This window comes from Festucalex cinctus, chromosome 5 (genome assembly GCF_051991245.1).
Source record: "Festucalex cinctus isolate MCC-2025b chromosome 5, RoL_Fcin_1.0, whole genome shotgun sequence".
Classification (NCBI taxonomy): domain Eukaryota; kingdom Metazoa; phylum Chordata; class Actinopteri; order Syngnathiformes; family Syngnathidae; genus Festucalex; species Festucalex cinctus.
The window spans coordinates 4,596,395-4,611,510 of NC_135415.1; the positions used below are offsets into that span (position 1 = coordinate 4,596,395).

General features: G+C 39.3%; 2 protein-coding genes and 1 long non-coding RNA gene across 8 annotated transcripts in view; 1 reads left to right on the plus strand and 2 right to left on the minus strand.

Annotated features, from left to right (window-relative positions):
* Positions 1-576, minus strand: part of arrdc1a (arrestin domain containing 1a) — a 40,205-nt gene extending 39,629 nt beyond the window's left edge. For 2 of the 5 annotated variants that reach the window (XM_077521914.1, XM_077521913.1), the window contains exons 1-2: positions 359-570; positions 207-283 (exon numbers count right to left, since the gene is read on the minus strand). In XM_077521914.1, coding sequence (XP_077378040.1) covers positions 207-283; positions 359-432 — 151 coding nt within the window. In that variant the 5' untranslated portion in view covers positions 433-570. Of the gene's footprint in view, positions 1-206 lie in introns of all 5 variants that reach the window. The other 3 variants (XM_077521918.1, XM_077521916.1, XM_077521917.1) reach the window with 3 other exon arrangements.
* Positions 453-12,827, plus strand: LOC144019101 (uncharacterized). 2 transcript variants are annotated; one of them, XR_013283597.1, is made up of 4 exons: positions 453-985; positions 1,652-1,701; positions 10,664-10,782; positions 11,340-12,827. It is a non-coding gene; the product is annotated as an uncharacterized LOC144019101 (long non-coding RNA). The 2 variants fall into 2 exon arrangements; XR_013283598.1 differs by lacking the exon at positions 1,652-1,701.
* nelfb (negative elongation factor complex member B) overlaps positions 3,071-15,116 on the minus strand; it is a 33,230-nt gene continuing 21,184 nt past the window's right edge. Inside the window, exons 10-13 of the mRNA XM_077521906.1 lie at positions 12,544-12,650; positions 8,275-8,416; positions 8,017-8,125; positions 3,071-3,319 (exon numbers count right to left, since the gene is read on the minus strand). Of these exons, the coding sequence (XP_077378032.1) occupies positions 3,161-3,319; positions 8,017-8,125; positions 8,275-8,416; positions 12,544-12,650 (517 nt within the window). The 3' untranslated portion in view covers positions 3,071-3,160. The remainder of the gene's footprint in view (positions 3,320-8,016; positions 8,126-8,274; positions 8,417-12,543; positions 12,651-15,116) is intronic.

Genomic DNA, 15,116 nt, shown 5'->3' on the forward strand with positions numbered 1-15,116 from the left:
GGTCTGTATTTCGGATTGAATATAAAATGTATGTTTGTAGTATATATAAATTTTCAGTAAGACCCTGAACAACAACAAAAAGTATGTTCTGGTCAAACCTGATAATTGAAGTGGTTTCACTTCCTTGTTTGACGCCGCCGCTGTTTTTCCCCCTCTAGATTACAACAAGGAAAACCAGCGTAATTGACCTGTTAACTAACGCTTACCTTTACAGGGTAGCTTTTGGTCCACCTTGATAGTCACGATTCCCGTGATAGCCTCGCCAGGCCTGTAAAGTTCTTTCCTGTTGTCAAAAGTTATTTCAAATGCATCAATTTTCCCCATGTTTGTTCATATCCAACAAGACTGCGACGGTCACCTGTGCGATCCAACCCCTTCCAAGCCCCTCCCTTTGTTCACGTCACTGCATGCTCGTGTCACCCACTCAAACATCGGCTGTTTTCGTACTGTATTTGTACAACTATGTAAAGTCGCTTGAGTGCGGCAAAGTATGGCAAACGGATTCAACGCAAGGTTTTCTTATTTGTGCAAGCGTGAAGAGACGGTACAGACGATACGGCGGAGTCTCATACTTGTGCGCATCACTCACAATAGACACTTTGGAAAATGTGCTGCACTTTCACTCCAAGTCCGGGGTGTCGCTACGGCTGCTAAATTGGCTAGGACGCTTCTTCTAGCATGTTATCAAGAGCAATCCTGGAAGTCGTTTTTCGTTTCCGGAACAAGGAACAAAGCTGGTGGGGTAGTTGGAGGAGTTGGCTGCCATTTGTGTGTCTTTTAAGGACTCGAGCTTGCATCTGATCTTTAGGGATGGCAGAAATGAAACATTGAAACGATCAAATCTTTTGGAACAATTGATTCAGAAAAATAATCGCTATTTTGGAACGTTCCAAACATCTCTCCACAGCGACATCTGGTGGCCAATTCTGGAATATCACAATCAAACAGTATAGCAGTGTTGCAGTTCATATTTGAAATCTCTGACGTGAGTAAAATATACCAAAGTACAAAAAAATGCGAGTGTAAGAATTCCCTACTTAATTTTGTAGAGTCTAAGGCCGAATTGTTTCCCCCCCCTTGTGTACTTTTTTTGGGGGGAGGGGGAGTCATATTTCTGTAATTCTTTCTGATTGATGCTTGTGTATATATGTATATTTTTATTGATGGATCCATACACGATGTTCCTTCTGGCAATTTCCCTATGTTTTGATACATGCAAAGAAAAACTTTACTGTTGCCAATGTTTGTTATATAAATTGCAATAAAGTTACAAAAAAAAACAGTAAGGAAATTAAATATTGACTGTCATCACTCATCTAATCTACACAGCTGCCAATTGGCATGTACTGTAATTGTAATGGATGCCATAATAGAGATAAATATGGGAAAGAAAAACCTGAATAACCTCTACCCCCTTAAAATATGTATAGAAGTACAAATGAGCTTATTGTTGCTGATTCTTGGCTTATTTTTAATTTGACTTTGAAATAGATAATCGTTTCTAAGCATAACTTAATGACTCCAATGCTCTGATGAGACCAACATTACTATCACATTTGCCGTAATCAGAAACTTACAAGATCATTCACTTATGGTTGCCGTCAGTGCATGATGATAATATAATTGATACTAACTCTCCACCCATGTATAGGAAACAGCACGAGTATTGAAAGCACGTGTGGAGCGACATCTACTGGAGACGTGAGTGTAAATTAATTCAGTTAGTTTACAGAAAAAAAAAAATCAATTTGTGAAGCAGACAGTGACAGTCTAAAAATCATATAAAACTCAATATGGATTTAATATTATGAATATGAAACATCTCACTCAAGGTGCATCATTTAAGACTAATTTAAATTGACAGTAATGAAAAGAAAGTGGAGATATTTACGGTAAAATCATGCACAAGGAAATTCGGTCTGCTTTACAGAATTAGAAGTACAATATTTTAAAGCAAAAAACAAAACAAAAAACCCCAAAAAGAACTAAACACACCTACAAAGTACGGAAATAAACGTTGAAATTTTAAAGATTACTAAAGTTAGTAAATAAAACTTACAGTATAAGAAAAATAATTTGGGGTTAAAAACTTTGAAAGATCTCAATCATAGGCATAGTGAAAACAAAGCATAAGTTTTTAACCTGAAATAAAAAAATATATATATATTCACACTTTAATATTACTTTCATATTTAATTTAGAAGTCATTGAGTAATATTTTCTTTCAACCAATCTAGTCCCATGAACCGAAACGTAATATGTGACTTCACAAGTATTTGGGAGCAAACAGTTACTGTGCTTTGAGCAAAATACATGTAATTTGCCTCTCTGATGATTACTTAATTAATTCAATGTATCTTAATTGAAAATGGCTCACATTAATAAAAACACTGTTACCTTTTTGTTTTGCATACAGTTTTTCGTACAATGTAAACAATGTGTCCATAATATTTTTGGTTAATTTGATAAATGCTTCATGTGTTTTTGTACCATATTAAAATACTGACGGAAATAACACTACAAGTCTAATAATGAATTTAACTTTTACACAGTGTTGTATTCCTTTTATATATGTCCATCTGCCTCTGCCTCTGACCCCCCCCCCCCCCCCCCCCCCCCGACATCTGGGTTGCGCAATGGAAGGCGAAAGGCAACATGACATCATGATTCTGAAACAGATTTTGGAACGCCTTTCGAATCACAAGTTCCGCCTGTGTGTGTGCGTTTTTTTTTTTTTTTTTTTAATTCCGCCTGGGTTTCGGTGCGTACCAAAACACAGTTTCGATTTTGCCATCACTACATATTGCTCTCAAGATTTGTTGCAATTTATCCTTTTTTTTTTTTTTTGCACTGGTGACTACTAAAACACAAATACAAAATTGTTATTTTCTATGAAAATAGACCAGTTTAGATGGAAGACCATTTTAGATGTAAAGTATTCAAAAAGTTAAGGTTTCTCCCTCAAATATAAAAAATAGCTGCAGACAATGGCAAAAGCATTATTCAAAAACTGCAAAACCTCAGGGACATCCATACGAACAAACCTCATAAATGATTATACGACTAAACATTTAAGACACCCAGTCTGATATTTCTGAGTCAACATAAGAGTTATATTTACATTCAGTCTCAATTCAAATGTTTCCATGTGTCTTTTATCTCAAAGAGGTGTAGTCGGGGTAGATGCAGTGGTGGGAACATTCACAGGATGCAGGCTGAGATCAAGGGATGGAGCTTCCTCTGGTATAGGAGGGCTCTTCTTCTGGGCCTCTAGCTTCTCGATGAGTTGGCCGTGGAGCTCCTTCACGGGATCGCTGCTCTATAAATATCAGCCAATAACGAACCACATATTAGGCAATAAAATGCAAACTATTTTGTGTTTCCATTCGGTTAGTTTAAAAACCTTTTGCCAAATAACCCAGATAACAAACAAGCACATTTAGTGGAATTGAACATACAGTCTGCATCTAGGCTACTGTTGAGGTGCCCTTAAAGCAAGTCACTGTCCCAACAGCCCCACCTTAAGAGGTACAGCAATTTTTGCTAGGGCCCGACTAATTAATCGACTGCTTATTGCCCTTCAAACACCGGCCAAACAATAGGCAAAATGGCCGATTATTATTATACGAAAACGGAAGTTTCCGATGCTGTGAAAGTACCCTGAAAGTACCCTGAAAGCACCATTCTGCTTGTGTAGCATTAGCAACTAGCAAGTGTGTAGTGTACTGTATGTTATTCTGTTTAAGCTGTTTAATGACAACCCAGTTAGAGTTAACTGTAAAACTAAACACACGACAATAAGAGCTACATCCACTGTATGTTTAAATACATACTTCGTTTTTAAAAACATTGCTAGCCTCGTGCAACTGTTAAAAGAGAAGGGAGGATCCCATCCAAATGCTATTCGCAAGTTAGCATCGACTTCGAGAGTGCTTTTCTTCAAATAACGAATACTCACACACAAGTGCTGTGGGAACACATACCCACAGGTAAGATAATACTACACAATGGGACAAATTCTCCCCAATGTGTGAACAATTAGTTAATTTAATGGTAATGGGATAATTTTATGCAATATATTTCTTTTTTTTAAATAATCGACAGATTAATCAGTATTTTTTTTTTCTGCCAAAAGTCGTTATTGGCCTTGGCCTAAAAAAAAATGCATATCGGTCGGGCCCTAATTTTTGCACACCCCTTTTACGTCTCTCCTTGCATGCGTATGATTTGGCTCTATGTAAAATGTTTACAGGTGGAGAGTTCAAATGCAATTACAATTTGATTGTGCAAACTGGTAGTTAGATAATGTCCCCCGAAGTTCAAACTATTTTGAAGTTCAAACTTAAACATGCAACATGTTTCAGTGCTAGTAGACGTGGATGACTGAACATAAAGTGTTAGTCATCGTGGGGTTTAACACACGAGTGACTGTTTTTATTTTTGGTTTGGTCCTTCCAGTTTATTATATGTGTCCGGCATTCAAAACCCCAACATGGAGCTTCCCGCTGATCCATTGGACCGCTGCCTAACAACCTTTCCACAGCACAACTCTTTCAGGGGACAGCTGCACCGCAACAGATGGTAGATTTTGCAACCAAACTCAAAGGTGGCAAATCCAGGCTCAGAAAGTAAAAACCCTGCCACAGTTTGGCTTTAGCTACAGGTGCTTCTACCAACGAGCTCCCGGGGTGCTCGTTAACCTGCAGGTTGAGTAGAAGCACCTGTGGCTAAAGCCAAATTGAGCAAAGGTTTTTTTGGTTTAAAATTTCTGGACCTGGATTTGACACCTCTGACCAAACTACATAGCGAGATCAGAAACACAGACACCTTTCTCATCAACAGCCTTCTTATATTTTCTTGGGAGCAATACTGAGGGCTAATTTAGAGCAAAAGACAAAACAAAAATATGCACCTGTATTTGAAATACGTGTTCCACATGGATGATGTGACTTTTAGCGAACTGAAGAAGTTAGTAAACCGAAGCATTTGTTTAATGTCATACTATAGGGGTCATTTTTGTTAAATTTTAAATATGCAAGTTATTAAGTGATTAGAAAACTAGGAGGATGAGAGTGTGCACTGGATCAAAAAATGATGAAGACATCCTCATAACAACTCATTCACTGCCAGTCATTATAGAAAATTTTTACATTTCCAATACTCACGTGATATTACATTCAATAATTATATATAAACCGAATCTACCAAATAACAGAATAGACTCCCTACTTTTTGTCCCGTCCCGTTCTTTTATAATTGACAGCAGAAAAATGTAGGTTTGCCAAAATACAGCCATTTCTCCCATGGACTCTGAAACTGTGTTTATTTCCTATAAAATGGGGCAATGATGTCATCTACCGGTGGTTGGGCATCAGTAAAGTTGTTTCCAAGTTTGATATTTACAGTGGAGCATGCTCAGATTCGCCCCCATTTAGCACCGCTCTAAAAAATACAATTGACAAGTATACTTGTCAAAGGCAGTGAATGAGTTAAATGTTGAAAAAATTAACATGTAAGAGGTGCTCTTTAAATGTTGATTTAAAAAAAAGCCTTTTTAATTAAGTGATTAATCGGGATTTCTCAAAATTCCAAGATGTGATTAATCTGATAAAAATATGTAATCGTTTGACAGCTCTAATTACACAATATTCTGTGGGCCTTGCAAATCCAGTCAAAAGCCAGTAAAACAGCCAGGAGCGAAGGGGGTTGTTTCAGTGAAAATGGCTGGGAGTGAATGAGTTAAGGGCTATATAAATAAAATTGACTTGACGTTGTATGACAGTTAATGTTGCAAGTGAGATGCATGAACAAATGCTTTGCTGTTTTTATTGGATACATTTTCTACTGTTTTCATTTACCTTTTGTTTATTCAACCACTCAATTCATCTCAATTCTCTATTCTTATACCAAAATGTTAAAATGTTCCTAAAAATTATTGCTAGACCTTTTATTGACTCAGAGCTTGGACTCTGTAAAACATTATTCCAAATGAAATGATCTCAATTTTATTGTGAATGTCGACCAAATAAAGGAAAACTGTTAGCGTTGAACCTCGAGGTGCCTAGGGCTGGGTATTGCCACCACCACCCCTGATACAATACGTATCACGATGCAGCGGTCACGATACGATTCGTATCGTGATACATATGTATCCCAATACTTGATCTTCAAGGCAATACCTATTCTGATATTTCACATTCATTTACTTGCATTTTATAATAACAGTCATATGTATACCTAAAGGATATGTTTATTATGCTGGATGACAAAAAAACGTTTTTGTTAGTAGCTCTTCTGGTTTACCACCAAGCGGCATGCCTCATCTAAATGTGTACGCACTGCAGAGCAAGGAGCAGTTTTCACAGACACACCGGGAAAATTTATTAATGGCATGAGCCGATATGAGTAAAAATATTACAGCTCTAAAATGTGCTTATTTGAAATATTTGAGAAATAAAAACTGCATTTTTTTCATGTAACACATTCTATTTCGTTTTTTAAACAAAATATAGGAAAACTGGTTTATTAAGACACATGTGCCACATTAAGTTTAGAAGTAAATAAATGTTGATATTCTTCCTCTGCATTAATTTTTCTTAGCAAGACACAGTGTCCAATCACTGGTGAGCTATTTTTGCGTTAATTGAAGGAAATTAACTTCAAAAACGCTGCTGTTTTTTATTTTTTTAGGTACAATGTAAGCTGCAAAGGCAAACGTTAACTACCTATTTAAAGTAAATGAGAAATATCGAATCTGACGCCTGCGTATCGATACGTGTACTGTAATGAGGCCCGCAACGATATATTGCCGTATCGATTTTTTGAGCACACCCCTAGAGGGTGCCACTGTAGACAAAAGCCTAAAGCCTTTATCTCGGTGAGCGGCACAAGCTTGTGAAGGTGCGCGCACATACTGAGTGTTGCTTTTTAGGCCAGCATCGTTCAATGATGCAAAACTTTTTTCAGTGTTGCAAAATGTAGTAAAGCCACTTGCCACACTCTTTCAAACCCTCTTTATACTCTCAATCCATTTTTCTTATTCACAGAGAAATTTTGAACATGTTCAAAATTCGATTGTGAGAAATGTAGATTATTTTTTTAACATGTTCAAAAATGTGAGATTATGTGGGTTTGAGAAAGTGTGGCAAGTGGCTTTGCTACATTTTGCAACACTGAAGGAAGCCTGCCGAAAAAGCAGCACTCACAAGCCTGCACCGCTCAGTGAGGTACGGGCTTAAGGGCACTTTGGTAAAATGTAGTGAACCGAGCCAGACTAAGTCCAGGGCTCATTGGTACAGACTGATCTGGTATTTCAATTTATTTTGTTGCATGAATTTTGTCTATCAACTCAAACACGCATATAACCATTAGTAATATGCACACACAAACACTAATGGATATTTGTCTTTTATGTATGACAGTGTATACAACATAATACTAGAGAGCTTTTTAACTTATTATATATTTTTTTAGAGCGGGAATAATGGGGGAGAATCTGATTATGCTCCACTGTAAATGTCAAACTTGGAAACAACTTTACTGATGTCCAACCATCGGTAGATGACATCATTGCCCCATTTTACACAAAATAAACACAGTTTCAGAGTCCATGGGAGAAATGGCTGTATTTTGGCAAACCTACATTTTTCTACTGTCAATTATAAAAAGAACGGGATGAGGCAAAAAGTATTCTATTCTATTCTATTCTGTCATTTGATAGATTCGGTTTATATATAATTATTGAACGTAATATTGTGTGGGTATTGAAGATTTTGACATTTTCTAAAATGGCTGGCAGTGAATGAGTTAAAAGCTAAAAGACACCACCTTATTGGTACAGACAGAGTAGACCACATTTAAATTAGAAAAAAAAACCTATTAATATTCCTAAATTCTGTTCTAATGGCCCCACAGATGGACAGTACCTCATTCTCAGGAGCCAAGCTCAAATGGCACCTACATAACTCGAAGGCAGATTACGACTCATAAGAAATTGACTGAGAATTTAAGTCCAACCTGTTTAGGAGGTTCCAGAGTTTTCATCAACGTTTCCATATATGAAGGCAACACCTTGTGGTGCAGGTGCAGCAGCATACGTAGAGTGTGTCTGTGGACGTTCTCTTTACTTTAAAATACAAACATATAACACAGTGCAAAGTCAAGGATATAGAAATAGCTGCCAGAAAAGGTATCAAGTTGATTTTTTCAATGGGAAACTGGTCTAATCAACAGCAAGACAAGACAACATTTCATCATCAGGTAAGAACAGCAAACCTGGAAAAAGTAGTCAGTAGGAAACCATCAAAAACAACCGAACAAAATTCTTCCCCTCCAAACTCATCAGAGAGCAGAGTGAGGTGTCCAGTAAGCAAGTGCAGGAAAATGTCACCAAAAGCCATGTCATTGTAGGTCTCCACTGAAACAAAAACAGACGACGTTTTACTTCATTTTCAAGACATACAGAACAGTTGGGATTAAAAAAAGTTAATCTACAAACCCCTTTTCAAATGCCAGGTTTTGTGGCAAATAAGACCATGATATCATTTTAAAGGCCTAGATACACCAATCCGACGTCGGCCGTACCTCCTGTGGCGTCGGCCCAGACGTTAGCACGTCGGGGAAAAAAAAAAAAGAAAAAAAAAGACGTACTGCATTTTCCGCACTATAAGGCATTATAAGGCGCACCGGCAATGAATTACATGTTTTACAACTTTTTCTATATATTAAGGCGCTACAGTAGAGGCTGAGGTTACACTATGCATCCATTAGATGGTGCTGCGCTAAAGGGAATATCAACAAAACAGTCAGATAGGTCAGTCAAACTTTATTAATAGATTACAAACCAGATTTCTGACAACTCCATTCACTCCCAAAATGAATAAACAGCTGTTTTATTATTTTCCCTGAGGTAAAGTATTAGTATTAGCTAGCGATCCAAGATGGCGGTATCTTCTGCGCATGTGCGTCACCGATCGTGCAGGGTCACCGATAGTGTCTTGACAGCGAGACCTGTTGCGGTTCAATATTGATCCATATATAAGGCGCACTGGATTATAAGGCGCAGGGTCAGCTTTTGAAAAAATTGAAGGCTTTTAGGTGCGCCTTGTAGTGCAGAAAATACGGGAAACACACTCCGCACCGACCCCAACTATTATGAACCTTCAACGCATGCGTAAGAAGTAATTCCCCTCCATACCATCGGCGGCGGCAGTCATTCTTTCTAAAGGCAATCGGAAACCTCTTTACGGGGGCGGGACCGGTTACTTTTTCTCTCACGATGTCCTCCAACGTGAATGAAACCATCCAGCTTTTTGCACAGTATTGTATATAAAAGTAAATCCTACCTGCTAGATCCAGTCGCGTCCCCATGTCATGCCATAGTTTGGCATGACATGGGGACGTGGTTATTATAAGGTCAGGGGGCGGGTTGGTGGATTTGTGGCAGGGTGGTCACTATTTTTTAACAAGTAAAAAAAAAAAAAAAAAAAACGTGGACGGTCTGTGCTGCTTTGAAGAACCCTTTTATTTTATCGCTCAGTTCCTCAGACCCCAATATTACTGCCCCTAGCAAAAAGTATGGAATCACCAGTCTTGGACGAGAACTCACTCAGACGTTTTATTCTATAGATCAAACTCAGATTTAAAAAAAAAAAAAAAAAAAAAAAAAAAAAAATGAAACGGTCGTAAGGTCATTCCAAAGTGCAACATCTTGGCTTTCAGAAACACTAAAAGAAATGAAGAAAAAAACATTGTGCTGGTCAGTAAATGTTACTTTTATAAAGCAAGTGCAGGGAAATAAATATGGAATCACTCCATTCTGAGGAAAAAAAATATGGAATCATGAAAAACAGACAAAGAAAAAACAATCAAAACACATCACGAGTATTTAGTTGCACCACCTCTGGCTTTTATGACAGCTTGCAGTCTCTGAGGTATGGACTTGATGAGTGACAAACAGTATTCTTTATCAGTCTGGTGCCAACTCTCTTTAATTGCAGCAGGTCGGAGCCTTGCTGTGGGCCATTTTTTTTTTTTTTTTTTTTTCCAATTTCCACCATAGGTTTTCAATTGGGTTGAGATCTGGGCTGTTTGCAAGCCATGACATTGACTGGATGCGTCTTTCTCCAAGGAATGCTTTCACAGTTTTTGCTCTGTGGCCTGATGCACTGTCATCTCAGAAAATGATTTCATCATCCCCAAACATTTTTTTCAATTGAAGGGATAAGAAAGCTGTCCAAAATGTCAATGTAAACGTGCATTTATTGAAGATTTAACCACAGTCATCTCCCCAGTGCCTTTGCCTGACATGCAGCCCCATATTATCAAGGACTGTGGGAATTTTGATGTTTTCTTTAGGCAGTGCTCTTTGTAAATCTAACTGGAACGGCACTAAACAAAAGTTCCAGCGTCATGACCTTGTCCAATGCAGATTTGTGACTCATCACTGAAGATAACCTTCATCCAGTCATTCACAGTCCATGATTGCCTCTTCTTAGCCCATTGCAGTCTTGTTCTTTTTTGTTTAAGCGTCAATGATGGTTTCTTTTCAGTTTTCCTGTATGTAAATCCCATTTTCTTTAAGCGATTTTACACAGTTCTGTCACATACATTGACTCCAGCTATCTCTCATTTCTTTTTCATTTGTCTTGTTGCTTCAAAAAAGATCGTCAGACTGCGGTGGATTTGCAGGTTGACACAGCACGGACATAAAAAAATAACAGACTGCTCATGCCAAGCAAGAAGTGAAGCCGGCGGCGGCCATCCTGCGTTGCCACACGTACAGTAAGCTTATTTTCTTCTTGTACGGCAAAAATACCACAGTGCGTGGAGTACGGTTGTACCAATAAGTATGAAATAAGTGTGGGAGAAACTCTAAATGCAGATTTCATCAGATGTAAATGTTCTTTTGTAAGATATTTTTCCAACTGCTACTCCAAGATTGGTCTCCATCATCATGTTGTCAGAACCATCAACAATGAAATGAAAGCAAAGCACGCGAGAAAAATACAATCGCTGTTAAATATTAACCTAACTTCTGCAAGTCACCATTCACGATACTGAGATAATATACTTTGAATGGTTGATGCAAACAATGAATTTGCTAGGCTCTCATTATCCCACACAGGGATCCTGGCGTAAAACACTCATTGATAAGTGTTTTCAGTGAAAAAAATTGTTAGTAGCAACCTAATTACTGAGCATGAGTGGCCAGAATATTACATGTGACTGAGGATTACCGGCACTTATTTTTTCCCCCACTTAAAACACTGGTAATATTATACAATGTTGGTCTCTCTTGAAGCAAAGAGACGAAGTCCTCTTTCCGATCTTCTGTCCAGACAGACATTGTATGTTCAAATGTTCGAGCATGGTTGGGAGGAAAACGTTGCCTCCTCCGCCTGTGGCTGACATTCCCGCGCTTCCTCCACGGGGAAAGCAGCAGCCCCGGGGTAAACGCGGCGGCCAGCTGGTGAAGCTAAAACGGGCGCTGGAACAAGCTTTGTCCCCTGCTCGTTCCCAAACACATGTTGTGGCGTATCCTGGACCCTGCCGACTCCTGGCTGTTACCGATCGTCGGCTTACCTGAAAAGCTTCGGCCGTGTTGCGTTTTGGACGTGGTGTCGACCTCCAGCTTCTAGGAGCTTTCTCGAGACCGCTGGACGGAAGAGCCATGCACCCCGCTTCTCCCAAAAGGATCGCGCTGTTAAACGCGCTGTCATTGATAAACACAATGTTTATTTTGGAAACCTGGACGGTCGCCGGTGAATCCACCGCTATGATTGAATTATTATACCGCCTGTTTATGTTTACTTTGACGCGCCGAGGACGTCGGGCCGAGATGGAGGAAAGGCAGCTATTGTTAAAAACAAATTTAAATGTAAACCACGATTTAAACCATGTCTATTTACCAAATCGATCAACAGCTTTGAAGCCACCTTCTTTAAAGTCAGCCAAACTGTCACTGTGCTGTGCTGTCATTTATCAACCTCCAAAACACAAAGACTTTTTAAACGACTTTGCAAATCTTTTTGCCAAAATCATGCTAAAATATTATCATATCTTCTTTATGGGGTACTATATATTCATGTGTGCTGTCCTGAAAACCCATAAAGTTGAGAGTTGAGTAGGCTACTGTTTATCCGCGTTCGTTACTTCCTCTTCTTCTCCCGTGCGCTGCTTTGCTAGCTAACACACAGTGATATCACAGTGATCAAATGCCCCAACGCCGATTCAACATGTCAAATTTGGTCGTATTCCAACTCGATTCGACATTCTGCCAGTAATTTATACACTGATCAGACGTTGCATGCTGTCAGCCCAACGCTGTCCGACTCCTGAGTCGGATTGGTGTATCTAGGCCTTAAAACCTTTTCTACCATTATTGTCACCTATAAACTAAGGAACAATTGACAGATGTCTGCATCTGTCAGCATTATAGATTTCAACTAACATTTGTACCTTGAAGGAACTGCAAATTTAATAAGAAATGGCATGTGCCACAGTTCTCTACTTCTAAAAAAAAAAAACATTGTGGATTCTCACCGAGGGCAGGTAGCAACCTTTGTAAGGCATTCTTGTTTCTCAGCTTGGCGATGTGAAGAATGTAATAGAGACCCATTTCACAGGCCACTCTGTTCTCCTGCAGGTATCTGTAACAGATCCAACTACAAACGTGACTAAGGTTGAACTTTTAAAACAATTAGGTCAAGTGTGCTAGTAAGCATATGTAATGTATCATTCCTACAGTTTTTAGTAAACATGTACATTTAGGGAAATAAATATCTGAATTGTGATTGTATTGCTGTTACTGTTTTATGTTGTTTGTTCTGTTGTGTCCTGTAAAGCGCTATGTGACAGCTATATAAATAAAGATGACTTGACTATAGTTATTTTTTGATTATATTAATAGATAAAATCAGTCAAAAATGTATACAAAACACAATATAAACAATGCTTTGCACTTTAATAAATGAGACAAGTGCTTGATCCCCAACAACTCTGCCAAGAAAGCCATGTTGAACAGCATTACAAATACTCCTCCTAGTTTCAACTCATTGTGTTCGGGGGAACACCACTGGTTCTTAGAATCAATTACTTTACTCCCAAACTTCGGGCAAGACAAAAGCCTAATTTATGCTTCCACGTTTTCTCTCGCATTGATGACCGGCGTTTATCACATGATCTACGCGAGCCATGAATTTTAAGTGCCGCGTAGCTCGTGGCCGGCTGCGGTGCACACGTCACCAATCCTTGCACGCCGTAGACGGCGCGGCGTAGCTCGCTCGTGATTGGTCCGTTCGATGGCGTACTCGGCTTTTTTTTTGCTTTTTTTTCTCTCTCCCCGCCCCGATAGTTTCCGTGAAGGCAACTGTTTGGCGGCGCAAATCGACTTCCTGCTTGGAGACCATGGCTATGCATGTGGATATGTGTCTGGGACGATAGGCGGAAAACAACAACAACTTAAAAAAACAAAAAAAACAAAAACAAAAAAACTGTGTTCACTAAAGCCTAATTTATGCCTCCACGTTTGCTCTCGCGTCGATGAGCGCCGTCGATCACATGATCGACGCGAGCCATGAATTTTAAGTGCTGCGTCGCTCGTGGCCGGCCGACGTGCACACGTCGCCAAACCTTGGACGCACGTCGATGGCGGGCGTCGCTCGCTTCTGATTGGTCCATTCGATGGCGTTTTTTCTTTTTTTTTTCTCTCTCTCTCCCCGCCCCCCGCCCAGATAGTTTCCGTGAAGGCAACTGGCGGCGCAAATCGACTTCCCTGCTCGGAGACCACGGCTGTGCATGTGGATATGTGCCTTGGACGAGAGGCGGAAAACAACAATAAAAAAAAATAAAAAAATAAAAAACTGTGTTCGCTAAGCGCACGGCTGTTGTGTTTTGGCGAGTTTACGGCCGACACCGGTGCAAATTGGCAATAATTAATTGCCACGGTGATGAACTTACTCTCCCCCCGGCTTTGTTTCGTGTTTCTGAATTAAATTGAACTTCCTGAATCCGTCATAAAATGCAGAGGAATCGCCACTCTGTGGCGGCCCAGCCATAGCGACAGCGGGACTTGGTGTGAAACTCCAGCAGACACCGATGTGTATTGCGCACAAGTCGGAAGGCAAACGCACGAGCGGAGCTCCAACGTGACGCCTCGACGCGAGCCTCTCGCAGAAGCATACTGAGGCCTTAAGTGCGTGGCTGCTGTTTTGGCGAGTTTACAGCCGACACCGGTGCAAATTGGCAGTAATTAATTGCCACGGTGATGAACTTACTCTCCCCCTGGCTTTGTTTCGTGTTTCTGAATTAAATTGAACTTCCTGAATTCGTCATAAAATGCAGAGGAATCTCCACTCTGTGGCGTCCCAGCCGTAGCGACAGCGGGACTTGGTGTGAGCACGAGCGGAGCTCCGCCGTGACGTTTCCGCGTGAGCCTCAAGCAGAAGTATACTGAGGCCTTAACTAAATTAGTCAGCCGGCTGTCGACCTGCACAAGTCTAAATGGGTTAATGATCATTCGGTTCCTTCAGTCTGCAGTTCCATACAATTGCTTGTCTCGTCGAGTGAGGTTGATTATTAGAAAAGTAGGGACCAGTTCCTAATTATATAGGAGGAACTTGTTAATAATTTGACAATATCTGTCCAGTGACAACCATAAAATGTCAGAGAGACTGTTAGTTTATTTTTAGTGATTTAGCAGGAATGAAATTGAAACCCGAAATAGATATGGTGGCTTTCAAAAGTATTCACACCACTGGAACTTTTCCACATTTTATTGGCATTTCAAGTGACAGACCAACACAAAGTGGTGCATAATTTTAAAGTAAAACGTAAATAATGAGGGACATCAGGCTATTAAAACGTTTAATCGTAATTAATTAATGACTTCAACAGTTCACTCACGATTAATCACACATTTTCTGTTCTAAATGTACAATAAAATGTACAATTTTTTTTTTTTTTTTTTTTTGAAGTTTCATACTCTTGTTAACATAAAAGTGGGAAAAATGTTATGGAAATATGGCTGCATCTTTTAGTCATTGCTACAGTAATTTCATAATAATTCATAAAATTGGGTTAAAATTAAAAAGCTGTACTGTACTGTTAAAAAAAAA